The sequence below is a fragment of the Drosophila takahashii genome, chromosome 3R (assembly GCF_030179915.1).
Source record: "Drosophila takahashii strain IR98-3 E-12201 chromosome 3R, DtakHiC1v2, whole genome shotgun sequence".
Lineage (NCBI taxonomy): Eukaryota > Metazoa > Arthropoda > Insecta > Diptera > Drosophilidae > Drosophila > Drosophila takahashii.
The window spans coordinates 40004250-40030468 of record NC_091681.1 but is presented as its reverse complement, the minus strand read 5'-3'; the positions used below and the strand labels follow the sequence as shown (position 1 = coordinate 40030468).

The 26219-nt window shown below is 41.7% G+C and overlaps 5 protein-coding genes across 7 annotated transcripts; 2 read left to right on the top strand and 3 right to left on the bottom strand.

The window, feature by feature from the left end:
- The first annotated feature begins 78 nt into the window (after positions 1 to 78).
- Positions 79 to 16013, top strand: CycG (cyclin G). Of its 2 annotated transcripts, none has more exons than XM_070217360.1 (6): positions 79 to 199; positions 8914 to 9704; positions 10618 to 10857; positions 10922 to 11296; positions 11358 to 11572; positions 13242 to 16013. In XM_070217360.1, exons 2-6 carry the CDS (start codon positions 8934 to 8936, stop codon positions 13315 to 13317), a joined length of 1677 nt encoding a protein of 558 aa, XP_070073461.1. In that variant the 5' UTR covers positions 79 to 199; positions 8914 to 8933; the 3' UTR covers positions 13318 to 16013. The 2 variants fall into 2 exon arrangements, with proteins under 2 accessions (XP_070073461.1, XP_017007736.3); XM_017152247.3 differs by lacking the exon at positions 79 to 199 and adding an exon at positions 1332 to 1821.
- An 806-nt stretch (positions 16014 to 16819) lies between these two features.
- Positions 16820 to 18372, top strand: RpL6 (ribosomal protein L6). Its single transcript, XM_017152267.3, has 2 exons — positions 16820 to 16980; positions 17600 to 18372. The coding sequence occupies exons 1-2, from the start codon at positions 16870 to 16872 to the stop codon at positions 18275 to 18277; spliced, it is 789 nt and encodes a 262-aa protein (XP_017007756.1). The 5' UTR covers positions 16820 to 16869; the 3' UTR covers positions 18278 to 18372.
- Positions 18373 to 18974: 602 nt separating this feature from the next.
- On the bottom strand, positions 18975 to 20512 carry LOC108064647 (acyl-coenzyme A thioesterase 9, mitochondrial). Its single transcript, XM_017152261.3, has 2 exons — positions 20335 to 20512; positions 18975 to 20279 (listed from the first exon to the last, which is right to left on the bottom strand). Exons 1-2 carry the CDS (start codon positions 20510 to 20512, stop codon positions 19045 to 19047), a joined length of 1413 nt encoding a protein of 470 aa, XP_017007750.2. The 3' UTR covers positions 18975 to 19044.
- A 153-nt stretch (positions 20513 to 20665) lies between these two features.
- LOC108064650 (acyl-coenzyme A thioesterase 9, mitochondrial) lies at positions 20666 to 23788 on the bottom strand. Of its 2 annotated transcripts, none has more exons than XM_070216070.1 (5): positions 23492 to 23788; positions 23360 to 23421; positions 23066 to 23308; positions 22058 to 23009; positions 20666 to 20804 (listed from the first exon to the last, which is right to left on the bottom strand). In XM_070216070.1, exons 1-4 carry the CDS (start codon positions 23569 to 23571, stop codon positions 22081 to 22083), a joined length of 1314 nt encoding a protein of 437 aa, XP_070072171.1. In that variant the 5' UTR covers positions 23572 to 23788; the 3' UTR covers positions 20666 to 20804; positions 22058 to 22080. The 2 variants fall into 2 exon arrangements, with proteins under 2 accessions (XP_070072171.1, XP_070072170.1); XM_070216069.1 differs by having other exon boundaries at positions 23486 to 23780.
- Positions 23789 to 23930: 142 nt separating this feature from the next.
- On the bottom strand, positions 23931 to 25654 carry LOC108064649 (acyl-coenzyme A thioesterase 9, mitochondrial). Its single transcript, XM_017152262.3, has 4 exons — positions 25461 to 25654; positions 25326 to 25396; positions 25025 to 25267; positions 23931 to 24967 (listed from the first exon to the last, which is right to left on the bottom strand). The coding sequence occupies exons 1-4, from the start codon at positions 25565 to 25567 to the stop codon at positions 24042 to 24044; spliced, it is 1347 nt and encodes a 448-aa protein (XP_017007751.2). The 5' UTR covers positions 25568 to 25654; the 3' UTR covers positions 23931 to 24041.
- Between the last annotated feature and the right edge of the window lie 565 nt (positions 25655 to 26219).

Sequence of the window (26219 nt, the reverse complement as noted above, 5' to 3'; positions counted from 1 at the left end):
GCGCCTCGGCTAACCCTGCGTACATTTTAGTGAGACCATCAACCTTACGTTTGCTTACGTTCCGACTCTTACGTCTGCCGTTAAATCCCGCACCCGCAATGGTCATACTGTTAGACCATTTAGTCTAATAAGAGTTTATATTTTTTGGAAAAAGGAAGGAAGAAAAAGCAGATACTGATCAAAACGCAGAGGCATCCGGGTAAGTGAAAATGAATTTTCCTTTTCCACCCACACTCATTTCGCGGGCCGTTCCATGCGTAAAACGAACTTTTTGCAAGGGCTAAAAATCAATCGCAATCGCCACGCGTTTTTTCTATATGTAAGATGTAAGAGTGTGTGCGTGACGAAATTGAGGAAAGTTATCTTTCCGATTGGAAGTTGTGGAAAATCAATGGGTTAATAGCTTGTGCAACAGGTTGAGTTCTCATTTTCCTGTTGAAATTTACAGGTTTCACTTGGCAGTAGTAAAAGTTCATTCATTCAAATTTTGTGTGACAGGTTGTTTCTAGAAGTGTGCATGTGTGTGTGTGTGTGTGTGTCGAGGGGCCCTGAAATAGAAAATCCCCTCCCCCTTTTCTAAAAAAATGTCCACTTGGCAACAGTGACGAATTTCCCTTTCATCGGGAAATTAATTTCCTTCCGTTACTTTCAAAACTCTGCTTAAAAACATCTTGCGGCGCAGTTTTCTATGCTCAGAACATCTTATCATAAAACTGCGTCTTTGAATCTGTAATCTCATCGGAATTTCGTTTTGATGAGGGTAAATAAATATGTATGTATGTTCGAGTGTTTTTTGGCATTGACATTGATTGTGAAATATTCAGGAAGTTTCCTCCCAAAAAGAGACCTTGAATAAATCTAGGAACATTTTAACAGCTTCCTATGGTCAATACAAAAATATTTAGTCTTTCAATTAGCACCCTTAAAGCAGATTGCCTTTAAACACTCAAGTTAGGTGATTTTACTCCTTAATAGTAGCTTAATAGCCGAAATTTCGAATGCATTTACACTAATTTCGGATTTAATTTTCCATCCTTAAATCCTTTTTAGTTTCCAAAATAAAAACAAGTGACGCTCGGGAAAGTTTATCTTACATGGAACTGAAATGATTTTATTAATCTTCTATAGTTTTATTATAAACTATTTAAATGTAGTTCACAAATCCATTTTTGGCGGGCATATTCAAGTTCGATAACGTTAGTTACGTTAGACAACAATCGATAATCTTTACTCTTACGTTTTGGTGATGACAAAAACATCGATTGTGGCAAAAAACATCGATGTTTTCTTCGATGTCCACCTCTACAACAAAGCGTTCAGTTTCTCACTCGTTTCATTCGTCATTCGTAAAAAAACAACAAAGCCAAGAAGTACCGTTCAGCGAGCGCGAGTGTCGACTAGAAAACTAGAAATAGAAACTGAAAGGACAAAGTGATTTTAACGCTCTTCGAATGTACAAATACAATTACAAAGCTTTGCTGAAGCACAATTAAGCTGGAAAAGCTGGAAAAGGATACGGAAAATGCACAGCTGATGGAGAAAAGTCCCAAGCACTTTTAGCCTGGTGTGTGTGGGAAAAATCGATCCGCGAACGGGAAAACCGAAAATGCCAGCCTGATAAACACAGAGTTCCAATTGTGATACAAACGCAGTACAAATTAGTTAACAACTAGCTTAAATGGTTTTATAGCGAACTATAAAAACGAAGCTGCCAGCCAATTTATTCACTTATTTTCGAGTGCAATACAAGCCAAAATTCTTAACTAAACAAAATCTCAACATTCCTGCGCAACACAAAAACATCAAAATGGCTGTTAAAACGTAAGCGAAATGTTCTAAATCCATTAAAAAGTCGATGAAATGCAAAAAGAAATTCTGTTTTTCGTCATCCATCAGATGATTTTACTTTGTTTGTGAAAAAAAGAAAATAATATATATTGAGGCATACATACAAAATTCGTTCATTTACGTGTTTGTTCCACTCCCAGTTCGTTTCACAGCTGTTTGGCTGGTGTTTGTGTGAGTGAGAGGGGGAGAGAGAGTGGGTTTTGGGGTCCGCTATTCATAGGTCGTTGCTTAGAGAGCGAGCGAGACAGATGTCAAGGGGGGTGGGTGGGGGGAACTATGCTGCCTGGCCTGCAGTAGTATGCGTGTATGTGGGGCTGTGCTTTTTATGCAAGCTGTACAACAAACATGTATGTATTGGTGCCTTTGTTTGGCTACTTGTTTCTACACCCCTTTTTATCGCCTATTCCTATTGCCTCCCCCTATTTGCATTTCTGTATTATTTCCAATTTGCGTCAATTGTTTTACTTTACACTGCCTTCCCTCCACCCTTTTGTTGTTCTTCTCCCCCTCTTCGCACAACAATCAAAGTGTTCCACTTCCAAAGTTCCCACAAAGACTTTGTGTGTGTGTGTTGTGTTCCCATTCGGATTTTTGCCTCATATACACACGCACACCACGGCAGCAGCTTGAAATTGCGTCAGCCCAAAAATAAAATATGTGCGACGAACAAAAACTACTTGTTTCTGTTTCAAAAAACACTTTTGCTCGAGAAGCAACTTGTTTTCTGAAACAGCACACAATTAACAACTGTTATTGCATTCCGCCTTGTACACCGTTTCTCCTTCGGTCGATTTCACCTTCAGCGCTTTTAGTTTGCTTTCTGGGTCATATTTGTTGATTTCAATTTGTTGCGCAGTCGCAAACTCGCACAGAATTGCTTAATTTGTTGATTTTCATATTTTCCATAGCCTCCAAAATAAAAAAATACATCGCATAAAACGACCCCCACGCACGCATACTAATGCCATACGTGGTTGGGTGTTTGCGTGTGGGTGTTGCTGCTGTACCGTTGTTTTATTTATTCCTCTTCACACTTGTTTTCATGTAAAAAGGTCTCTTCTTCTATTCTTTGCCCACCTTCTTTGGGGAATGATTGAGAGAGAGAGAGAGGAGAAACAGTGGGAGAGGGGAGAATTTACCCTTAACCCTTAGGTGGCCAAAACTCCAGCTATTTTTAAAAATATAAATAAATCAATAAACAAATTTTTCTGTTTACACTCTTTTTTGAAACCAAGTTTAATTTTTATAATTTCAAAAATGATTCAAAAAAATATTTCAAAAAAATCTCAAATGATGAAATAGTCTCGAATCCATCTGTCATCTAATCCTCTTCCACTTGCGGTTTTTAAGGCGCCTTTTAGCAGAAGTCGTCTGCTTTCTACCTGTTTTCTTGGGTTACAGCCCGCCATGAAATTCGTGTGTCTGCGAAAACGACAGACGACAGCCCAAAGTGAAATTCAATGCCGAAACTCACTTGAACGACAGCTGACCATCCCAAAAAGCGATATGTTCCCATTCCCGGGAAAAAAGCACTCAACTGAACCGATTTCTATCCCCTATTTTAAGCTCGTGCCAGGCGAGTTTTCAAGTCCCACCCTTTTCTAATTCGATTTTATGAAAGGTGACGAAATAATTCCATTATTCCCGACTGCAGCTGCCCTCTTTTCAGTTTTGCACTGCAGCTGTTTATTTTTTTTCTGTGGCGGCATTTCTATGGGTTGTTTGACAATGGCGATAAGATCGAATCGCTTTATCGAACCTCGGTACTTACGTCATGGAATGTTACGAAATGTCCGCAACTCCTCTGATAACCGAATCCCCAGGTCTATAAGTCATCATCGGGATTGCAATGTACCAGGTACTTATCTAAATGTCAGTCGGGGAACCTTGGATATAATAACGTAATAACGCGCTTGTGTAGGATACAACTGTAATTGAGCCGATGCGATAAGACCAGCAATTACGCTGATAAATACAAAAGCTCTATGTGTTAACAATACAAGGGAATTCTCTGCAATTACGCGTAAAGAAATCCCTTTGGAGGAGGAACTTCTGATTGTTCTGACTAAGCAATTATGGGGTCTTAAGGGTATTTCCTAAATTTCTTATGAAATTAAAAAAAATCAATCAAATACCAAAACCGTGATTTCGGATCTCATGGCCAACCAGGTTTTTAAGAGAATGAATCACTAGACCATTATTATAAACCGTACTACTACCCCAAAATCAGCAAATGGCCAGTGTTACGTCCATTTCCCTTTGTTATTTCGGGACTTTGAACTACGACTGAGTTGCCTGCGATTAGCACTCGCTTATCATTCCGTTTGGGCACGCTCCTCAGACGTTCCAGTGACTTTTGGTCACGTTCACTTTACGTCAGGGAAATTCTTATACTGCATTTCCGTTGATAATGAAAAGTTGCAGGGGGCTCGAGTGCACTGCAGTTTGGTAATTTGGACGAGTCACACGATCGGTAGATAATGGGCGAATGCAAATCGCAGGTCCCATTGACAGATAGGCGAGACGATCATAAAATATATATTAGAGCTACCTAGAAAATGAAATAACACTGAAAACAGGCTCGGCAAAGGTCGATCGCCTGATAGCGCTTCATATTTTGAAATCCCCGAGTACAATGCCCGCTGCTGATCTTCCCCCTCCGTTTCTATTGTTGTTTCCGTTTAAGGTCTATTTCTTTTCTCTAACGAAAACACAGAGTTTCCTTTGTTTGCTGGGGACATTGGGAGATAAATTTCCTCGTATATTATATAGCACATGCCACTGCAGCTGCTGCAAGATCATTCTTCTCATTTCCCCCGCCACTTGTGGTGGGTCACTATTTAAATTCCCAAATATGAACTGTCAGCGGGGTGGATTCGATTCGAATGCTTTTGGGGTTGCTGCTCAGCAGAACCACCCTTAAGCCAACTGGCTGGGCAATTTCCTTCTTCCTTCCGTTAATTATAGCCCACGGCAAAGTCAACGTTTTTTGCACCTCTTTCACACATTCGAAAAAGTCGAACAGTTCAGGTTTCTTAGGGGTTGACAACGGTGGTTCAGGTTGTTTTAGACAGGAAACTATAAGAGCGGGAAATGTAAGGGAAAGAAAGTTCTCTTGGCGCTTAAGTATTGAAATGTTTGGTATCTCAACTTTTAAGATACAGTTACGAAAAATGTAGCAAAACAAACGAAATTCAAGATGCATTCTCCGAAGATTCTTCGCCTTCTTCCATTACTGGAAGCCTGTCTCCAGTCACGTTTCCATTTCTTCCATAAAAAGCTTGTCTTCACTCGATCTCTCTGGCCCTCTCACTCCCTCCCAGTCTCAATCTACTGCGATCTCACTCTCTCTTTGGCTGTCTGTCATTTGTTGACCTTCATCGATGACGATGATAAATGTACAATCCATTCGTTCGCTCGGAAAAAAACTAAGTAAACGGAAGGAAAAGCAAAGCGTACGAATTAAAAACAATTGGTCATATGTTTGCGTTGGGAAATATTTTTGCTTTTAGTGGTCTTTTATTTTTTGTTTACCATCCGCACTTTCGTTTTGGAAACGCACCTGTAACTTAACTTTCAATTGCAGTCGAGGGATTTCAAAAATACCTAGATAAAGATAAAGACAAAGAGAAGCTCCGAAAATATTTCACACCTGTCTGTAACGGCCACGCCCTCCTCCGCCGCCGCCCCTTGCGTCTGTTACGAAAATAGGCAAAAAGTGAAATTTTTTGTACGCTTCTGTTGGTATTTTTAACAACAACATTAAAAATATGGCTACACAGATACAGATACTTTATGTATCTTTCGGATGTGTGTGCGTACGTGCTTTTTGCGTCAGCAGAGCGCGCGCCAAAAAGAAAAACAACTCGTCAAATGGGGAAAAAATACAAAAAAATACAAATATACACCAAGAAATAACTCAGGTGAGAAATCCGAGGTACATAACACTATTTTAAAGGCAACTGCAGTCGAGAAAAAAAAAACCTTGGCTAAGATCAAAGGTGCGATAACTTTTGGAGCTTTAATTATGACCACCTTTGTTCTCGTTCTGTATTTCCTGTACAGTGAAACCACAAACAAATAGTGTTTTTCTGGTCTCGAAACAGAAAAACAATCATCGGATGTTGGCTTTATCAAGTAATCTTTAAAACTGATACCATACAAACCGAAAAACCTTATCGCCAGTTGATATTTCTTATGAGATACTAGCTATAGTTTCTTTTATTACTACACTTTCAATAGTATTTCTTACTGTGTACAGTGTACACTTTCGACTTGTTATGTTGTTCATTGTTATGCTTTTGTTCATTGTTTTTATGGTCAGCAAAGCATAAAAGTTGAACTTTAACCTCTCTGCTTACCGTTATCAGTTTTTGTGCTCGAGCAGAGCTTTTTTCTGATTTCATTTCAAAGCTCTTTAAGCTGCGATCTCCATATTTCTTTCATGCTTACTCAGCAGCTTTGAAGTCCGAGGTGTTTTTTCTGTGGATTTCCCCCCCCCCGTCCCTTGAAACGGGTTTTTTTCGGTGGGTGGGCGACCTTGAATTGCGGGCCCAAAGCTAGTTTTTTATTTGGTCTCGGTCTTTATAAATAGAACCGAACCGATCAACAGAAAACCCAAGAAAACGGAAGTCTTTTGCTGCCAATGCACAAATATTTGAAATGACGTTGCCCACATATCTTTAGTTCCACTCCCTATGTGTCACATAACCCGCATATCTGATTCACGGCTATATTGGGGTATTGAAAGATGATTCAGGGCGCGGTCAAAAATGTTTCTCTGACCCCATTATGATTATAAGTCAGAGTCATCGAATTCGGGGAGTCCAAATCACTCTATTTTCAATTTTAGTTGCAAATTGTGCTATTACTCACTCTCAAAGGAATTTTAACTAGTTTTCAGTAATTTGTATTTATTATTATACAACTCTACTCATTAAAGTGGAATTTTTAGTGAAGATATATTTATTTTGGATTTCTCTGCTCGTACTTGCTTTTAGCTGCTGTTTGTTTTGCTAATAAGCAGCCTTGTTTATCTGGTTTGCTATGAAGCAGGTTAAACGCTTCAAATGGCCCTCACTTGTGGTTATTTTCGTATGCAGATTGAGGACGATCATCGGAATGGGAATGAGAAATAAACGAAACCTTTGGCGCCAGTTGCGTTTTCTACAATTCGATTTCCTCCTTGTTAAACTGCCTCTCTAAAAATAGCTTTACAGATCCCTCGTTACTCCGAGATATTCGGAATCTTAACCACATCTGGAGGCAATTTCATAGTTGCCCGAGTGTTTGGTTTAGCTTGGTTTATGTCATTTATCATCCAATTGTTTACTCTATCTGAAGTTTTTGTTTTGGTTTCGGCAAGAGGAGAGAAAGCATTAAATGGGTTTTCCTGGGTTCGTAATAAAACTAGCACACCAAATATATAAAAATGTTTGCTCAAGTGTTTATATGTAGATTTGTTTTTCCTTTGTTGGGCTTTTAACTCAACTTCTAATCGCGGGCTTTTGGGAACAACTTTTGTCTGGCGGAAGTGTGAAGTGATATGGAAGTGCTTGGCAATAGGCTTGTTTACCCCTTTAAAAGATTGTTTGTAAGTAGAGTAAATTCGATATGGAAGGGAATTAACTATTAAATTGCTTTTCAATTTATTGTATAATTATTTTTATAATATTGTGGAATTTAAAGCACCAAGGTCGGTAAACATTTTCTGTTTGACCGCCCGAGTCGGAATAATCAAGATCAACATATGTTTGTTGTCAGATTCTATTCATGCTTCGGTTTCTTAGTGTCTCGATCTATTTACGTGGTTTGCCTTGAGGCGAATAAATCGAATCCCAGGTCCCCCTCCTTCCCATTAAGGCAACCTTGTAACCGCGCGATTTGAATAAAAATGTGTCACTGACTGAGGTCGGTGCTCAAAATAAAATGTATACCAATGCCATCGTGTTTATTGCTTTATTCAGCGAGTGCATTAAGCATTTTGCTCCACTGTGCAGGTGTTTTTTTAGCCCAAACCAAAAAGTTCGTTAAACGCATTGAACACGAAATATTTCGAAAGAAAAAGGGGGGAAAGTGCATTGCACTCGCACACAATTAATTAATTTGCATGCCATCCAACCATTGACTTTATTTTGAAACACTGTAATAATATTTTGATTTCTCTGTGCCCCAAAAACACAACCAACTTTTGCAGCTCGTAAGTTTTATTTGAATTTAGACAAAACACACAAACCAAAAAAAGCTATCATAAGCTGAAAACCAAAATTAGCCAAGCGCAAGAGTTTATTATCGTGAAAAGCACTGAGCGAACACTTAATAAACCATAATTTTTAGCGCTTTGCACAGGAACTCGATTGGTATTGAGTTTCTGAACATATTTTCCATTTCATTAGCGCGACAATTGTGAGATCAGCGTACGCCAGACAAACTAAAAAGTCGACTTATAGCTCATAAACCTAGAAAATAGCTATCGTCGAATTGTCCTTTGGTACACTGCCCGCAATTCAGTCGTCGTTTCGATTGATAACCATTGTAGAGGGTGTCTTTTGTTTGTTTCCCGTTTGCCAATCGTTGAAAGAATTGCATTAAGGTCACCGAACTGCTGGTTCATTACCAAAAAGCCAGCCAGAGTTTCCTCGAATAGCGAAATCTCTGAGTTCTGCGACCGGTGTGTGCAGCACAAGTTAGCAAACAGATTAGTTTTATTTTCGGTGGCGTTTCGATAGGAAGTACCAGTTTTCGGGCTCCCTGAAGCGCAAGATTTTGAAAAACAACCACGGTTCTCAAGCGAAAGATTGAGAGTTGCTTCATACAAGACTCGTTGATATCGGCCCAATTGGGAAGTCTGAGATCCGTGCGATAGCTGAAAATAAAAGCAAACAAAATTTTGACGAGGACTGCGAGAACGAAAGGACGAATCCCGTTCCTTCCCACTTCTCCTTCTTGCGATTTGCGATTACCTCCTGAGCCTAGACTTTCTCTTTGCATTTCTCCGACACTTTTTGGTCTAACCCACCGAAAGGAGTTTAATCTGAAACCTTAACATAACCTCAACAAAAACAGGTACTAGGCCAGCCCTCACAATGTCTGTCCCTGTACGCTACTCCTCCGCTGCCGCCGAATACGCCGCCGAAGTTGATTGCACCCTGCAACAGCAGGAACAAGAGCAACAGCAACTGCAACAGCAACACCTGCAACAGCAATACGAGTACGAGCAATACCAGCAGTACCAGTACCAACGGGAGCAGGATATCGCATACTATTGCCAGTTGCAGGCGGCGCGGCAGCAGGAGCAGTTGATGCAGCAGAGGACATCGATGTCGTCGTCGGTTATGCCAGGCCTCAGCTTGCCCCAGGACTTGGACTTGGATCTACCCACCCATCGCAACAACAACATGGACGCCCGCAGCATCAACGACATTCTGGTCGACGACGAGCAGCCCTCGACTTCGGCCCAGGCTGCCGCCGCAGCTGCTGTTGCTTCGTCTCTAAACGCTGGTGGATCTGGATCTGGACTGGGTGTGGGCAAGCTGGCCAACAACGGCATTAACCGCAATGCAGAGATGCCAACTGATTGGATGAGGATTGCGGACGAGGGCCGGTATGGGACACCGGGTGCTGCTGGCTTGGAATATCAGAAGTACGAACAACAACAATTGGAGGATGAAGAAGGAGCGGGAGCTGTTGGTGGAGTCGCCGCCGGCAACAATAATGGCGAGCCATCCTCGACCTCGAAGAAGCTGGAGGATCAGCTGCACGCCCTCACCTCGGATGAGTTGTACGAGACCCTCAAGGAGTACGACGCCCTGCAGGACAAGTTCCACACGGTGCTGCTGCTGCCCAAGGAGTCGAGGGTGAGTGTTTAGTTAGTTTATAACAGGGTTCGGAAAATAACACACTCTGTAAAGAACTTGTGTTATTAACATGTTAAAAACAAGAAAGGAAGCTATCTTCGGCCAGCCGAAGCTTATATACCCTTGCAGATAAAGTAATGCTCACTCGGTGCAGTTCCAGGGATTCCAGATTCAGCGTTTTTATTAAATTTTTGTAGTCAAGTCCTACAAAGTTATAATGAATTTTCTTAAATTTGTTTCAATATTCCTATGGAAGCCTTAAGATATAGTGGTCCGATCCGGCTCGCTCCGACATATGTACTACCTGCAATAGAAAGAAGACTTTCCGGAAAGTTTCATCGCGATAGCTTTAAAACTGAAAGACTAGTTCGCATAGAAACGGACAGACGGACAGACAGACAGACGGACAGACGGACATGGTTAGATAGACTCGGCTATTGGTGCTGATCAAGAATATATATACTTTATGTGGTCGGAAACGTCTCCTTCACTGCGTTGCAAACATCTGACTGAAATTATAATACCCTCTACAAGGGTATAAAAAGTTATTGTGTGTAAAAAATTGTAGCTTACATATGTTAGAAACATAAATAACGCACACAGTTTATTTGTGTTATTTACATGACGTGTTATTAATTCGTTAATGTCCATAAAATGTAATTTTCATTTGTGTTAAAAACGCAGTGTGTAAAAAACACGTCGTGTTAATAGCACATTGTGTAAAAAACACAAGTTAGCTGTGTGTGTTTACAATTATTTTTCACATTTATACACTTGTTTTTGACACACATGTTAAAAACTTTGCTCACACTGTAAAATACAATTTTACATGTTTTTAACATGTGTGTTAAATTGCGAAACCTGGTTTATAAAATCTAGATTATTTCTAACTAATCCGAAATCTTTTCCTTAGCGCGAGGTGACTGCCGGCGGACGAGATGGTTCTGCCTACGTGCTGCGCTGCCTGAAGATGTGGTACGAGCTGCCCTCTGATGTCCTCTTCTCGGCCATGAGCCTGGTGGATCGCTTCCTGGACCGGATGGCCGTGAAGCCCAAGCACATGGCCTGCATGAGCGTGGCCTCGTTCCATTTGGCCATCAAGCAGCTGGACTTGAAGCCCATACCCGCCGAGGATCTGGTTACAATATCTCAGGTGGGTTATGGATAGTTCTCTCTTGATCTTGCAGTTTGCTAACTTCTATCTAATTCAATTCCAGTGTGGTTGTACCGCTGGCGATCTGGAACGCATGGCCGGCGTGATCGCCAACAAGCTGGGCGTCCAGATGGGACATGCACCGATCACCTCCGTGAGCTACCTGCGCATCTACTACGCCCTCTTCCGCAACTTGGCCAAGGAGATTGGCGGCGACTTCTTCAAGTTCTACCAGCAGCTGATCAAGCTGGAGGAGCTGGAGAACCGCCTGGAGATCCTGATGTGCGACGTGAAGACCACGGTGATCACGCCCTCGACGCTGGCGCTGGTGCTCATCTGCCTGCACTTGGACTTCCACATCAAGGAGTCGTACACCCGCGGCAGTCCCGAGCTGAAGCACGTCTTTGAGTACATTCTCTTCCTGCAGCAGTACATGAGGGTGAGTTTTGGATGGCGAACATCTTGTAATTCGTAAGGTACTTATCACCTTAATTTTACAGATCCCCGATCGCGTTTTCACCTGCGGCTTCAGCATCGTCTCGGGCATCCTGTCCCACTACAACGGGCAGAACAAGGCGCCCTACAAGCAGCGGCTTGTCTGGAAGCTGTCCAGTCGCACGCTGCGCGTCCTGCGCCCGATCAACCGCTTCTCCTCCGACCTGCCCACCATTGAGGAAGGCATCTCCAATGCCCTTGACGATGGCCTGCGATCGAGGTGAGTTTTGCAACTAAAAATGTAGAAAATATATCAAAAAATCGAAATGTCGATGATCTTTTTTTAAAAAAATATCACAGCGATATTTTTTTGGTCCAAAATATCGAACATCGATATTATTTGTAAATGATATTTTGATCCTTTCTGATGGTATTAAATGTTTATTTATAATATTAAAAAAAAAATTTTAAATCATCGATATATCGATTATGATATTTTTCAAAATCCAAAGATCATCGATTCGATATTTAAAAAAAAATCGACCTATTCGAATATATAGGAAATAGAAGAATTTCAAGGGATATTTTACAAAATTCCAATTGTAATGGAAACTTTGAAACCTATAAACATTCGGACCTGGATCTCCACCGGTTACTCTTTATTTTTAGTGATATTTCTGGCATAGCCAAACACGCGCATATATAATCTCGAATGTAAGCAAATGTGTCGATGACGATCTGAACTTTTTGGCGTAAACAAGTTTCTAGAATATTAGCGATTCCATTATCAGCCGCAGAGCAGCAACAACACAATTGTCATGAGACTGGCTGGCTCGCCCACCGATCGCCCCGCCTCCTCCGCAAACGATTCAAACCGTCCGTTCTCTATATGCGTGTTTATGTAGCTATTTGTTTTTTATTTTCGCTGCTGCCCTTGTTTTTGCCTTTTTTTTGGGCAACAATCTTATCGTTTCCAAATACCCGCTAGACGCAACAACAAAATACACGCACGTAGACCGCAGCGAGGGTCGCCAAAAGAGTCTTTGATTATGCAAAGCACATATATGTGTATATCTGCGGGGTATATATACCTTTCTAGCTATATCTTTTGGCCAGCTGTTGTGCGTCCTTGAATTCTCACATTGAACTTAGATCTGCATGTTCAATGTCATTGAATTTCTATTTTTCGCCCTGTTTTTTGTTTGCTTCTCTCTGCTGCTCTAGCTTTCTTTCCCCTAATTGCTATCTTATCGGCTGATATTGTTCTCGAGGCTCTTCGAAAAGTTAGTCATAAACTTTTGGGAGAGTTCAATGCACTGTTCCCCGAACTTTGTGTTCCAGTTGCACCTGAGCAAAGGCTTTCCGAATTATCAGCTGATGTTTTTCGGGGGCCTTGATTGCAACTGGGGCCTTCAACTTGAACTCGTTCGCTAATTGATTGCCCGATTGTAAAGCCATAATCAAGGTTTTCACCTTGAAAACAGGGAAATTAGAGGGAGTTATTGATATCTAACAATACTTTGACGGATGAGCCTATAAAGTTCTGGAATAAAAAGCTGTTTAGACCTTTAATAACAGGATTAGATATTTTCGAGGAATTAATTTTGGGTAAAATTATTCCTACCCACCTGACAAATCAACTGGTTTATCAACTTTCACTTTATATTTCAACACAGAAAAAAAATTCAATTCTAACATATTTCATATCAGTAAAAAAACGATATGATTTATCTCAAACTTATGATTCAAACATATCAACTTGATATTTAAGCCTATTATACAAAATACCAAATTTAGTATTTTTTAAACAAATACTTTAAAATAAGATCAACATAATCTTTATTCATACCAAAATGATGTGGATACTTAATCTTAAAAAAATCTTTTGCCAATTTTATTTTTTATGCAGCTTATTAATATTTTTTATTTCCGATTTTTCTTCTTTCCAGAACCGAGAGTATTAGCTCCGAGGAGGAGGAGGACTGGCCCACTTCACCCATAATTCCAATTTTCGAACAATGTTAGTATCCAGCCGCCAGCCAGCAGCAGTAGAGCAGCAGGGACAACAGCTGGACAACTGGAGCAGCGGACAAAAGAGAAGGGAACCATCGACCAGACGCTCGAGCGGAACACACGGAGCCCAAGCCTTCCTCGAGGAGATCAGGCACCAGACATATCCCCATCGGAAGCAGCAGAGCGAGGAGCAGCAGGAGGAGGAGGGATGTGTGTCCGTGAGAGCGTGCCGCGTGCAAGTGTAGTAGTGCTGGTTGAGGTAGAGTGTGTATATTTTGCTAAGGTGCATCATAATTCTTTTGGCATATACACAAGTGTGTATTTGGTAGCGCTGGTTCTAACATTTAAGAAAAACACTATGATATACGGAAATGTGGGCGACAGGGAAATGCAGCCACGCCCCCCTCCCCCTTTTGAGAAAATTGCCCGAGAGTAGCGCCCCCCATAATTTTTTCAATTTATTTGCGGCAGACAAAAAAATACGTGAAAAAAAAACAAAAGCAAAAAAAAATATAAAAAAATTCAAAACGAATGCTGCGGACCATCATACAAAAGATTGATGCCGTTCCGGATCATTATTCGAGATCAGTGAGATAGAGAGAATACGATTTGAGAATTGCGAAGAACCCACGCCGAACATCCCGATCATCATCTGGAATGGGACAGCAGTTTTTTGTTGGTTGCGCTTGAGAAACCGTCGAAAAAAAAATTCAAAAAATCACAAAGAAAACCCCTTAAAACAGACCCCTAAATTAGTTGTAAACACTATGTTCTCTATATGTTTGTCCCCGCTCTTATCAGTTAAATGTAAAAGCCCCGAATCAATGGACCCAAAAAAACAACCACAAAAAATCATAAAATCTAAAAAAAAGTACAAAAGTTCTTTATGTATAGACCGACCGACCTATAAAAGATAAACTTAACACTAAAAAATCAATAAAAACAAGGTCAGATCAGAATAATCAGTAATTTTAGCCGCGCTCAAAAAAATATATAAAACGGAAACCCCATAGAAAAACTAAAGTATATAACTCGCCGCCTGTATTGACTAAGAACTCTTAACAATAATTATTAATTAAACAAAGATACGATGAATCCACGATATGTAGTGTGTGTCTAGTAGATTTTTCTCTGTATAACAAAAACAAACCAACAAACAAAAACGAACTCAATTTCCGCCCTAAAAAATCAAACGAAAGCACGTCAAATGCAATCTTTCATTATCATACGCAGCTAAGTAAATTTGTTATTATTACACAATTGTTTATCACTTGAACCAATCAATCGATCAAGCAATCAATCAATCAGCTTCGAAGGCATTGAGATTCAGTTCGAGTACCACGGTGATCCCCATTTTAAATATTATACCTTTACATATAATGCGCAATCTAATTCTTCTTCTTTTTTGTTACATAATATTATTTAAATTATTAAAGAAATTGTAAATCGAAATCCATTCTTATGTTGTACCATATATACCATACGAAACTACCAATTAAACCCTAGTTTAAAGCAAACCAGCGTTGAGACAAGGCCAAAATTCAAATTCAGATTGAAGCGCGGCGACATTGAGCAGAAATTATGATGCAACATTTAGCAAGATGTACCGAAAGATAAAAGATAAAGAGGGTTTTAGTAGAGAGCATAGGCAAGAAGAACTAACGCAGAGCATAAAAAACAATTGAAATTTCGCAAATTCAGAAACGTTTCTTCATATTTTTTTAAAGCCACTCCTGGCAGCGGAATGTGCAAACTCTTGTCTGTAAATTTGAATAAAATGCGTTTGCCCCGCCACAAGGGGCATTCAGTTTTCATGAATATTTACAACAAACTCGCCTGTTTTATTTCACTTTTGATGCAGTTCGCAGCGGCGTCCTCGGCGAAATGTGAGTACACCATTTCCATTATCCCCAGAGAATCCCCGCGATCAAATGTGTAAATAAACCCGGCGACTTTGCTGTAAATATTCAAGGATTCTCTATTTTAACCATTGTGCAATAGATTTTATAACACCTTTCCACAGCCTGAAGATCTGTATAAAAAAGCCGAAAAACGACAACATTGTTAACACAGTCGAGAATTAACTATATTTAAGCGACCGAAGAGATCATGTGTTCAGTGGTGAAAAAAACACGTTTTAGCTTAGTCCAACTTTTAAATAAGAGCCAATTGACAAATAAGCGATTAAGAGAAAGGTGAAAGCGGTGAAATGGAAAGTATAGAACTAAGTTTTTCTACTGCCAACGGGCTGAGATTTCATAATTTTAACAACTAGCAAATTTTACATTGTATTTAGCGCGGAGTTAGTTAAATATTTGCAAGGATTAACATTAAAAACATCAAGAAAATCTCAATTATTGTAAAGTATATATTTAGTTGTAGTCCCTATTCGATCACTCATTTCCCATCGTCAGTTTTGAGCTTATAATTCGGTTGAGGTTTAGTTACTTAGGATTACGATTAGTTACGACGCGAAATGAATTCATATTGTACATTACGAACCACTCATTTTAATTTATTCTAAATTACCACCTGTAATTAATTAGATTCTACTTTAGGCCTCCACCCAGAATCGTTCTTTAAGCAAATGGATCATTGTGTAAAGAAAATATGGAACAAGTTGCTTGAAAGCAGCTGAAGCTCGTGATTTAAATCATTGTACACACATTACAACAAATAAATGGAAAAAAGTATTATTAAATGGTAAATGGAATACGTTGTTTTGTTATTTTTAGTGGGGAATGGGGAGTGTTTTGAGTAGCTTTTACTCATTTTAAAAATTTGTTACGAATTGTTTTTAATTTGTTGCTGAGATATTCCCCAACAAATCAGGGTTTATTTTTTAGATGCATTTTTGAAATACTTTCAGACCACGTATAGGCGTACATATTTCAAAAGATGGTTCTTTCCTGAACATTTCTGTTTAATTTTTATTAAGGCCCCAATTAGCGGGAAAATCAAAAAATTCAAATAGGCCCCATGTTCCAAATTCCACCGTTCCACAATCGCCGTTAAGCTGAAAATAGGAATTTTAGCGTGACCGTTTGGTATATTCTTTTGGTGTTCAATTGATCGATGAATACAATATTCGTAAAGATAGTTTTTAAGACTTATGTCGCTATGCCCTTTGATCCTGCACCAATTTCCCTATAACTTATTGGACCCATTGAAGTGCAAATCCATTTCATTTAAAAAAGAAACCCGAAACACCAAGAACAAAAATCACCTGAACGCGTAAAAATACTGACATAAGTACTGAAATACTGGAAATGCGGTCACATTTGGTGTATCTACATTCCCCGTTTGTATGCACATGTATTTTTTATAGAAGAAAAAGTTGTTTTGATTAAGTTTAAGTTTAATTAATTTAATTAAATTTAATAGCTAATTCTTTAAATAGCGGTTGTGTGAAATTAAATTAATCGATAGTGCTGAGATCGGTATATTTTCGGTATATACTATCGGTATTCGAGTCATCGATAGCCCAGCGGCCAGCCCGAGTTCCATCTCCAAACCTAACCTTCCTTTTCCAATAATTTTTGTGCTGTGTACACGTGTTTTACAATGGCACCCGTCGAGAAAGCTAAAAAGGTGGCCAAGTCGGCCAAAAAGGGCAAGAAGCACCCCGTCAACTCCTACCTGAAGGGCGGCATCCTGCGTTACTCCAAGGCGCAGGTAAATATGGCCGGGAACAGTGGTGAAATGGCCTCTGGGCCGAGAGACGCCTTATTGGCCTACACACGGCGTGGTCTACATATAGTGCTCCGATTCTCTGGGATTAACTTCAATCGGATATATGTTTGGTGGTATTCCAGTCAATGGGGATATGTTTCGCATAATCCTGTGAATTTGTGCTTTTTTACTTGGTAGATCTTTAATATTTCGGCTTTCAAAATGCTTGTAAACTAAAGCTCTTGAACAAGTTAAGATTTTTGTTAAAGAACGTGTGAATAATAATGTTTATTGAGTGCCTAATAGGATAAACCGTGCTTACTTTACCTATAATGTTTACTTATCACTTGAATAAGCTGATATATCTTTAATATCCTAAGTTATCATAGTGCAACAAGTGCCGAATCTAAAGATACATCCATCCCTCTTTGAAATCCACTAAACTTTACCTCTAAAAAAACCAATAAATGCTATTTTACCCAAAGAAACAACTGAGAAATCTATGAGTAGACCACGTAAACAAACCAATAAACCTCCTTTGAATGGTATCTGGATTACCCAGCCCCGAATCGCACTAGTAATCCCTGCTAATCCATAATTAAACCCACTTTACCCTTTACAGATGTACAAGCGTCGTGCTTTGTACCGCCTGAAGGACAAGAAGAGCCCCGTGGTGCAGAAGGTGAAGGTGCCCATCAAGAAGGTGAAGAAGATCGGAGGCCCCAAGAACGGCGGCGAGCGTACCGTCTTCCTGAAGAAGTCCAAGGCCACCTACCCGACCAAGACCTTCGTGAAGAAGCGCCCCTCGAAGGCCAACTTCAGCGAGCACAAGCGCAACACGCGCCGCAACCTGACGCCCGGAACCGTGCTCATCCTGCTGGCCGGTCGCCACCAGGGCAAGCGCGTCGTCCTGCTGAAGACGCTCTCCTCCGGCCTCCTGCTGGTCACCGGACCCTTCGCCCTCAACTCGTGCCCCCTGCGTCGCGTGTCCCAGCGCTACGTGATCGGCACCTCCTCCAAGGTGGACCTGGGTGCCTTCCAGGTGCCCGAGCACCTGAACGACGCCTACTTCCGTCGCCTGAAGGCCAAGAAGGACAAGAAGAGCGGCGAGGCCGACATCTTCGCGGCCAAGAAGGAGCGCTTCGTGCCCAACGAGCAGCGCAAGAAGGACCAGAAGGAGGTCGACTCCGCCCTGCTGAAGGTGATCAAGGCCCATCCCGAGGGCAAGTTCTTCGCCAAGTACTTGCAGAACATGTTCGCCCTGCACTCCTCCCAATACCCCCACCGCATGCGATTCTAAGCGGTTCTGGGTCTTCGGTTTAAGGATTTTCTAAAGCAAAAACACTGTACGCGGTTAGACTAACAGGATTTGTAAAATAAACCTTACAAAACGGAGAGCTATCGTCTGTTTTTTTATTCAATTTCAAAGCAGGCTATCAAAATAATACTTTTTTAAAGTATTCGAGTAAGTTTTTGAACCTTTATGCGATTCCAATACGATTACAACACACTTTTTTCAAATTTTTCATTTTATTTCAATCTAACTAGGTACAAATTAAGAAATCCTATAACTACCAACTAGTTTAACAAACTTTTTTTATTCAATTTTAAAGCGGGCTATCGAAATAATCTTGTATCAAAGCATTTAAGTGAGTTTTTGAACATTTCTTTGTCATTGCTATACGATTTCAAAACCCTATTTTCGAATTTTTTATTTTATTTCAATCTAACTAGAGCTATCATATATTTCTTTACACAATTTTAAAGCAGGCTATCGAAATAATCATTTCCTAAAGTATTTGAGGAAGTTTTTATGCAATTACAATGCGTTTTTCAAAGAATATTTTCAAAATTTTCATTTTATTTCAATCTAACTAGCTACAAATTAAGAAATTTTTTTAACTACCAACTAGTTCTTCAATCTTTCTTAAAAAGCGATACTAATTTTTAATTTGTTTGTTATTTTTTCTTTCAATTGACAGGATTTCAAGACACTATTTCCAAAATTTTCATTTTATTTCAATCTAACCAGCTACAAATTAAGAAATTCTATAACTACCAACTATCTTAAGTGCAGATGTTGTTCTCCTTCTCCTTGGGCACGTCGATGGGATCCGGGAGCTCCGGCTGCAGGTTCAGGGCGGCCAGCAGTTTCCGCCTGCCGTGGACGTACCACAGCATTTCTCGGTAGGATCGCGGGAGCACCTCGTCCAGCACCTTGTCCGCCCTGTAGGTCAGGTAGAAGACATTCGTGGTCTGCACCTTGCCGCTCTTGGCGTCCCAAATCTGGGCCACCGTCATCAGCTGGACGTAGTTCTGGGCGGCGTAGACCACGTAGGCGGTGAGCTGGAGGAACCGGTTCACGTGCACCGGGTGCATGAAGCTGATGTCCGAGATGCACTTGAGGATGGGCCGGTCGCCCAGGTAGATGCTGGCCATGATGAAGCTGATCTCGACGGCCTGGCGCATCAGGTAGCCGCCGAAGATGGTGTTCTGGGCATTCCGGTTCTCCGGAAACGGGGCGATCATCGTCGTCTGCAGCGAGTCCTCCATCCAGCGGCACTTCGGCGGCAGGACGCGCTTGTTGAGATCCATGCTGTTCGTGGGCGTGGTCCGCTTGAGAATCTCGTACATGATGGTCTGCTCGTACTCCCTGGGCGGCGAATTGAGCACCGATTCCATGGCGGAGGATTTGCGCTGCTGCTGCCGCTTCTCCGCCTGCTCCCAGATGAGCTGCTCGGTGGCGTCGCCAATCTCCAGGGGATTTATGGGCGCCGCTCCCGTGTTGGTGGCGTTTCTGGCCACCATCACAAAGATGGCCTTGGTCACGTCGATGTATTCACTGCTTCCAGGTGCCAACTGCTTCACGTAGATGGTGATCTCCATGGAACTGCGACCGGCCCACGAGATGTGGCCACTGATCTCGATGTCCTGGTCCACCTGCAGCCGCTCCAGGTTGGTGAACTCCACCTTGTCCACCAGCAGGGTGACGAAGGTGTAGGGCAGAGGCACTCCTTTCGGCAGCTTGGGCAGCTTGACGTGGCGATGGCAGATCCACACCGCAAACATGTCCAGTTCCTCCATAATGCGACCCAATCTCACCCTGCCCAGGTGATTCACGTAGCTCTCGCGGATCAGCTCGCTGGAACTCAGGGGCAGAATGGCAGTGGTGTGGGAATCCAGCATGGTTCTGGACGGGAGTTCCTCTCTCTTCGGCTGATGCTGCAGCAGGTGATCCCGGGGCTTGGGAATGGCATGGTAGCCCACATCCACGCCGGATTGCTCGCGGATGATGCGGGCCACTGTGGAGAAAGAAGGGTTAAATGGGTTTCTACTGGATTCCGGATTTCTATATACCTTCAACCATCGTTCCCGAGCGATGATCCGACTTCACCTTGGGTCCGTTGTCCAGCGTGTAGCTCCTGGAGGCCAAGATAGAGCAGTTGTTGGCCAACAGATGCCTTCGCCGGGCTGTTGACGAGGGGAACCTACTCACCAGCACCTTTCCAAATCCCCGGGCAATCCCACAAAGCATCGTTTGAGGTTTTCCGGTTGCTGGACCTTGGAAAAAAGAAATCCTAAAACAATAGGATTCTTTATTGCTATTTCCGGGTTTTAGTTCCCAGTTCCTAATACGTAATACAGCTCAGTTCGATCGGATTTGCATCGAGTGCTGTCACTTGGACTGTAAAATAGAGAGTGATTCTAGAACCCAAGAAAGAGCGTTGGCAAATCTTCCGCTAAATTGCGATTACATGGCTCTCAGCCCACTGAGAACCCGCGCATGACGATCACCTGTCCACTTGGTGAGAGATTCTTTACCTGCACTCGAAGAAAAAGAGTGAGATCATCAAAGGTTTAAATAATTCAAAATCATTTTAAAACATTTTTGGTACTTAAAAACTTAGTATTGTTAAATTTATATTTATTTTTACTATTTAAAATGTTTTTGAAAATTTTTAATTGATTTTTAAAGCATCTGAATTTTTTCTGTGCCTTCATCTTTATCTACAATCTAATCTAAAGAGGTGTAAGGATGATGTGATAAAAAAAATCCAGACAAAAGATATAAATAAATTAAGTTATATATCATTTTACAATATAAAATGTTTTTAAAAATTTCTAATTGATTTTATAAGCATCTGAATTTTTTCTGTGCACTCTTCTATACGTACAATCTAATCTAAAGAGGTGTAAAGTAAAGATGATGTTATGGAAAAATGCCAGACAAATGGAAAAGATATGAAAAATTTTACAACTAAGTGATTAGACGAAATATTTGGTTTAAAATACTATGTTTTCAATGTATCAATCCAACCCACAATCTTATCTGCATAGTGGGAGTACTGCGTGTCCAGGAATCATTGGCAATGGTCATGATCTGCACGCATTTAGCATTCAAAATAAAAAACCTGGGCCTTACTAGACGCTTTTCGGATTTGATAAGGAACGAAATAAACTTTAGGTACTAACACATCTGGGTCACCTTTCTTGACCAGCATTACAATCCGAAATTTGTGCTTTAAGAAATAACACTGTGCTACAAAAATGATGCTTTTTAAATTTACAACAAAGTTTTAAAAACTAACACATCTGGGTCACCTTTCTTGACCAGCATTACAATCCGAAATTTGTGCTTTAAGAAATAACACTGTGCTACAAAAATGATGCTTTTTAAATTTACAACAAAGTTTTAAAAACACAAATAGTAGTAGTGACCGCAATTAATTTATTTCTTCCTTTAAAAAAAATCATCAAATTATTCCAAGTATGAGGTCTAAAACATAAAGAGTGTATTTTTTAAAAAACGTTAACATTAAAAAAATCATGAATCCGTTTGCCTGTGACACCTCCTGAAAGTTGGCCAATTCTAGCATTTTTTGAACATTAAGGTTCTGTGTTAAGAATCCTTGCGTCGGGAAAACGCAGTTTAACTTGGGAATTCTTAACGAATTCAAAAATATAGCATCCATCGAGGTAAATTTTTGATGTTGCTTAGTGTACATTTTTTAAACTAATATATAAATTACACCAATCTCTTTATAGATGAGCTATGAGAAATTTTAAATTTAATTACAACCTGTAAATTTATCCAAAAAATGTTCAAGACTTGTCAACCTTGCTGGCTAGAAACTTGCGGCGACCATGGATGTACCACATGGTTTCGTGGTAGGATCTTGGGAGGACTTCAGTAACCGCATCCGGAGCCGAGAAGGTGTAGTGGAAGGCGTTGGCGGTCACCTGTTTGCCAGTGTAAGGATCCAGGACATCGGCCACGGTCATGATCTGCACGTAGTTGAGGTTCGTGTACACCACATAGGCGGTCATCTTGATAAAGCTATTCACAGTCACTGGCTTCTCGAAACTAATGTCCGAGATGTGCTTCAGTTTGGGGCGATCCTTGCAGTAGAGGAAAGCTGCCGCCCAGCTAATCTCCAGGGCACTGCGCATGAGGAATCCCCCGAAGACGGTATTATGATGATTCCGGTGCTCCGGAAACGAGGCAATCGTGGTCGTCTGAACAGATTCCTTCATCCAGCGGCAGTTGGGGGGCAGGAGACGCTTGAGAGGACCCGCGTGCTCGATGGGAGAGGTCCGCTTGTAGACCTCGTATATCAGCGATTGTTCCTGAGCGTTCGGTTCTACTTTAAAGACGGACTGGGCGCTCAGGATCTGCCGCCGCTTCTTTCTATCTGCCCCACCGGCCAGGATCTCCTGCTCCTCCTCGTTGGCCGGCTGTATGGGATTCACCGAAGCTGCTCCCGTATTCGTGGCATTTCTGGCCGCCATGAGAAACAGAGCACGCGTGATCTTCTGGTACTTCTCATCGACCTTCTGCTCCAGCCACACCACCACCTCCATGGAACTGGTTCCCACCCAGGAGACGTGACCGGAGAGGCGGATGTCCTGGGTGCCCGAGGCCGAGACATCGGTGAAGTCGATGCGGTCCACCAGGATGGTCACAAAGGTGTAGGGCAGCGGCACTCCCTCGGGAAGATTGGGTAGTTCCAGATGCCTATGACAGCACCAAGCTGGAAGGGATTATAGATTATTAAACAATAAGCCCTTTGTCAAAGCAAAGAATTACCGGCGAAATAGTCCATGTCCTCGAGAAGCCTTCCCAGCCGCACGAAGCCTCTAAAGTTGATATACTTGTCCTGCAGCACGGGATCCTTGCTCAGAGGAATGATGGCCGAGGTGAAGGAATCCTGCATAGATCGGGCCGGCAGCTCCTCCATCTTGGGTTGGTACTTCAGGAGCTCCTCCCTGGACTTTGGCTCCTGGATGTAGCCGGGCTGTAGGCCATAGCTCCTCATCATCTCCTCCTTGACTGGAAGAAGGGAATGCTCATCGTGTACTTAATAGAATTTATAGTACCTACTCTCCACCATGGTGCATAGTGCCGTGGTTTTTCTGATGTTATTACCCGGAGAATAGTAACGACTATAAGAGGAAAAATAAAGGATATTTTTAAATTAATTACTGTATTACTTTTTTAAACACTCACCTGTACTTTTTACTGGCCAGCTGAATGAGTTTCCTGGCCGTATGAAAGCCCCTGCACTTACGGACTCCAAGCAATAAAGATAGCATTTAGAATTTTATAATTTTTAGAGCCGAAATAATCGAAACAATTTTCAGTTTTAGTTCCACATTAGGAAAGGAAATTAAACTATAAATTTTGGTTATTTAAACAAAGAATTAAGACCTGATATAAACAAGTAAAAATGACAACCCTTCAAATCTCGATAAACAAAAAGTTAGGACCCAATTTTAATAATTTTAATTAAACTATAAATTTGTGTTATTTAAACATAGAATTTGAGGATATATTAACAACATATTATGACACATTTAATTAAGACCTGATATAAACAAGTAAAAATGACAACCCTTCAAATCTCGATATACAAAAAGTTAGGATCCATTTTTAATACCAATTACAAGGTTAGTAAACTGACAGTACACATTTATTGCTTTCTATAAACACAGAACTTGTAAATAGCATTTATCCCGAAGGATAGCCTCGCTTAATATCAAGGGGAAAAATTCAGTAGCGGCACCTATTTCAAACCCATGCTGGCCTCGAACTTCCGGCGACCCTGGATGTACCACATGGTCTCGTGATAGGAGCGCGGAAGGACCTCAGTAACCGTGTCCGGGGCCGAGAAGGTGTAGTAGAACGTGTTGGTGGTCACCTGGCTGCCCGTGTGCGTGTCCAGCACATCGGCCACCGTCATGATCTGCACGTAGTTGAGCTTCGTGTACACCACATAGGCGGTCATCTTGATGAAGCTGTCCACGCTCACGGGCTTCTCGAAACTGATGTCCGAGATGTGCTCCAGTTTGGGTCGCGTTTTGCAGTACAGGAAGGCGGCTGCCCAGCTGATCTCCAGGGCACTGCGCATGAGGAAGCCCCCGAAGACGCGGTTGTGGTGATTGCGGTGCTCCGGAAACGAGGGAATGGTGCTCATCTGGAAGGAGTCCTCCATCCAGCGGCAGTTGGGCGGCAGGATGCGCTTGTTCAGCTCCAAAGTGGTGCTGGGAGTGGTCCTCTTGTACAGCTCGTACATGAGCGTCTGCTCCGGATCGTTGGGCTCCACCTTGAAGACGGACTGGGCGCAGAGAATCTGTCGCTGCTTCTTTCTATCTGCCCCACCAGCCAGGATCTCCTTCTCCTCCTCGTTGGCCGGCTGGATGGGATTAACGGGAGCGGCTCCCGTGTTTGTGGCATTCCTGGCCGCCATGAGGAACAGAGCCCGGGTGAGCTTCTGGTACCTTCCGTCCACCATTTGCTCCAGCCACACCACCACCTCAATGGAACTGGTTCCCACCCAGGAGACGTGACCGGAGAGGCGGATGTCCTGGGTGCCCGAGGCCAGGACATTGGTAAAGTCTATGCGGTCCACCAGGATGGTGACAAAGGTGTAGGGCAGATGAACTCCCTCCGGCAGATTGGGCAGCTTCAGGTGCTTGTGACAGCACCAAGCTGTAAATATAGGATTATAATTGGTTATGGTTTTATGGCAATGACTACTCCTCCTACCTGCAAACATGTCCATGTCCTCCAGCAGTCTTCCAAATCGCACGCTGCCCAGATAGGTCACATACTTGTCCTGCAAAGTGCGATCCGTGCTCAAGGGAATGATGGCCGAGGTGAAGGAATCCTGCATGGCTCTCGGGGGAAGATCCTGCCACTTGGGCTGGTACTTGAGCAGCTGCTCCCGGGATTTGGGCAGCGGATTGTAGCCGGGCTCCAGGCCCAATCGAGTCATCATCTGCTGCTTGACTGGGGAAGGTCAGGATTGGTTATAAATTCGTTCCTGGTGGAGTAGAGATGCACTTACTCTCCGCCATGGTTCCGGATTCATTGGCCACCGCCGACTGCTTGATGTGAGTGGGCGGTGAGTAGTGACGCCTGTTGGAGGTGGGAAAGCATTTAATCTTTATAGGAACTTCAAATCCTGATAATGGATACTCACTTGGTCACCGCAAAGGAAGCTGGCGCCTGTTTGGTGGCCATCTCCACCAGGTTCCTGCTGCGGATGAGCCCCCAGCACTTTTGTGCTCCCCACAAAGAACGCAGCATCTTGGTTTTTACTTAATTTTAAACTTTTCTAACAACTTTTTCAATTTGTGTGTAACCTGTCTGCGATTTGACCCCAAATAAAACCAACTGGTCGAGAAATCAGCTGATTGGCACAGTGGGGCCACTCACTAGTTTTCTCAATCAAATTTAATGAATTAAAAAAAAGTTGCTAATAAAAAAATAGGTTTAAAATTAAGATATCTTAAGAATTTTATAAAGGTTTTTAATTACCTTGAAATATTACATTTTCTACGTTAGTTATATAATTGAGTATCTATTACATTTAAAATAGTCAAACAATTTAAGTATTTATTTTTATTTAAACTTGATTCATTTTGTCAGAAAGCCTTCAATCTTACTTTATCCCCAATATTATAAGGCTTTGCCCCACTGTGCAACTAAAGCGATAAATGCATATGACGTCATCACATTTGTTGTTAATTTTAAATCCGGCAGTGGAATCCCCTAGATAATAACCTTGAGAATTAACACACTTTAAATCTATGATTTATAAATTATACACAACTCATTAATGATTATAAAATACCACTAATTAAAATGTTTTGGACAACCTACATTGCATACTTAAAATCTTAATTAAAATTGCTTAATATAATTATTATAGATATACCTAAAAAAGTTAACTGAGCTC

Excerpts from the sequence above, each read along its gene's own strand:
- CycG (XM_070217360.1), top strand. The coding sequence starts at position 8,934 with ATGTCTGTCCCTGTACGCTACTCCTCCGCTGCCGCCGAATACGCCGCC. Across the intron at positions 9,705-10,617 it reads TGCTGCCCAAGGAGTCGAGG|CGCGAGGTGACTGCCGGCGG; the intron begins GTGAGTGTTTAG and ends TCTTTTCCTTAG. Across the intron at positions 11,573-13,241 it reads GACGATGGCCTGCGATCGAG|AACCGAGAGTATTAGCTCCG; the intron begins GTGAGTTTTGCA and ends TCTTCTTTCCAG.
- RpL6 (XM_017152267.3), top strand. The coding sequence starts at position 16,870 with ATGGCACCCGTCGAGAAAGCTAAAAAGGTGGCCAAGTCGGCCAAAAAG. Across the intron at positions 16,981-17,599 it reads TGCGTTACTCCAAGGCGCAG|ATGTACAAGCGTCGTGCTTT; the intron begins GTAAATATGGCC and ends TACCCTTTACAG.
- LOC108064647 (XM_017152261.3), bottom strand. The coding sequence starts at position 20,512 with ATGCTTTGTGGGATTGCCCGGGGATTTGGAAAGGTGCTGGTGAGTAGG. Across the intron at positions 20,280-20,334 it reads CTCGGGAACGATGGTTGAAG|TGGCCCGCATCATCCGCGAG; the intron begins GTATATAGAAAT and ends CTTTCTCCACAG.
- LOC108064650 (XM_070216069.1), bottom strand. The coding sequence starts at position 23,571 with ATGCTATCTTTATTGCTTGGAGTCCGTAAGTGCAGGGGCTTTCATACG. Across the intron at positions 23,309-23,359 it reads ACTATGCACCATGGTGGAGA|TCAAGGAGGAGATGATGAGG; the intron begins GTAGGTACTATA and ends CCCTTCTTCCAG. Across the intron at positions 23,010-23,065 it reads GGACATGGACTATTTCGCCG|CTTGGTGCTGTCATAGGCAT; the intron begins GTAATTCTTTGC and ends AATCCCTTCCAG.
- LOC108064649 (XM_017152262.3), bottom strand. The coding sequence starts at position 25,567 with ATGCTGCGTTCTTTGTGGGGAGCACAAAAGTGCTGGGGGCTCATCCGC. Across the intron at positions 25,397-25,460 it reads GCTTCCTTTGCGGTGACCAA|GCGTCACTACTCACCGCCCA; the intron begins GTGAGTATCCAT and ends CACCTCCAACAG. Across the intron at positions 25,268-25,325 it reads ATCCGGAACCATGGCGGAGA|TCAAGCAGCAGATGATGACT; the intron begins GTAAGTGCATCT and ends GACCTTCCCCAG.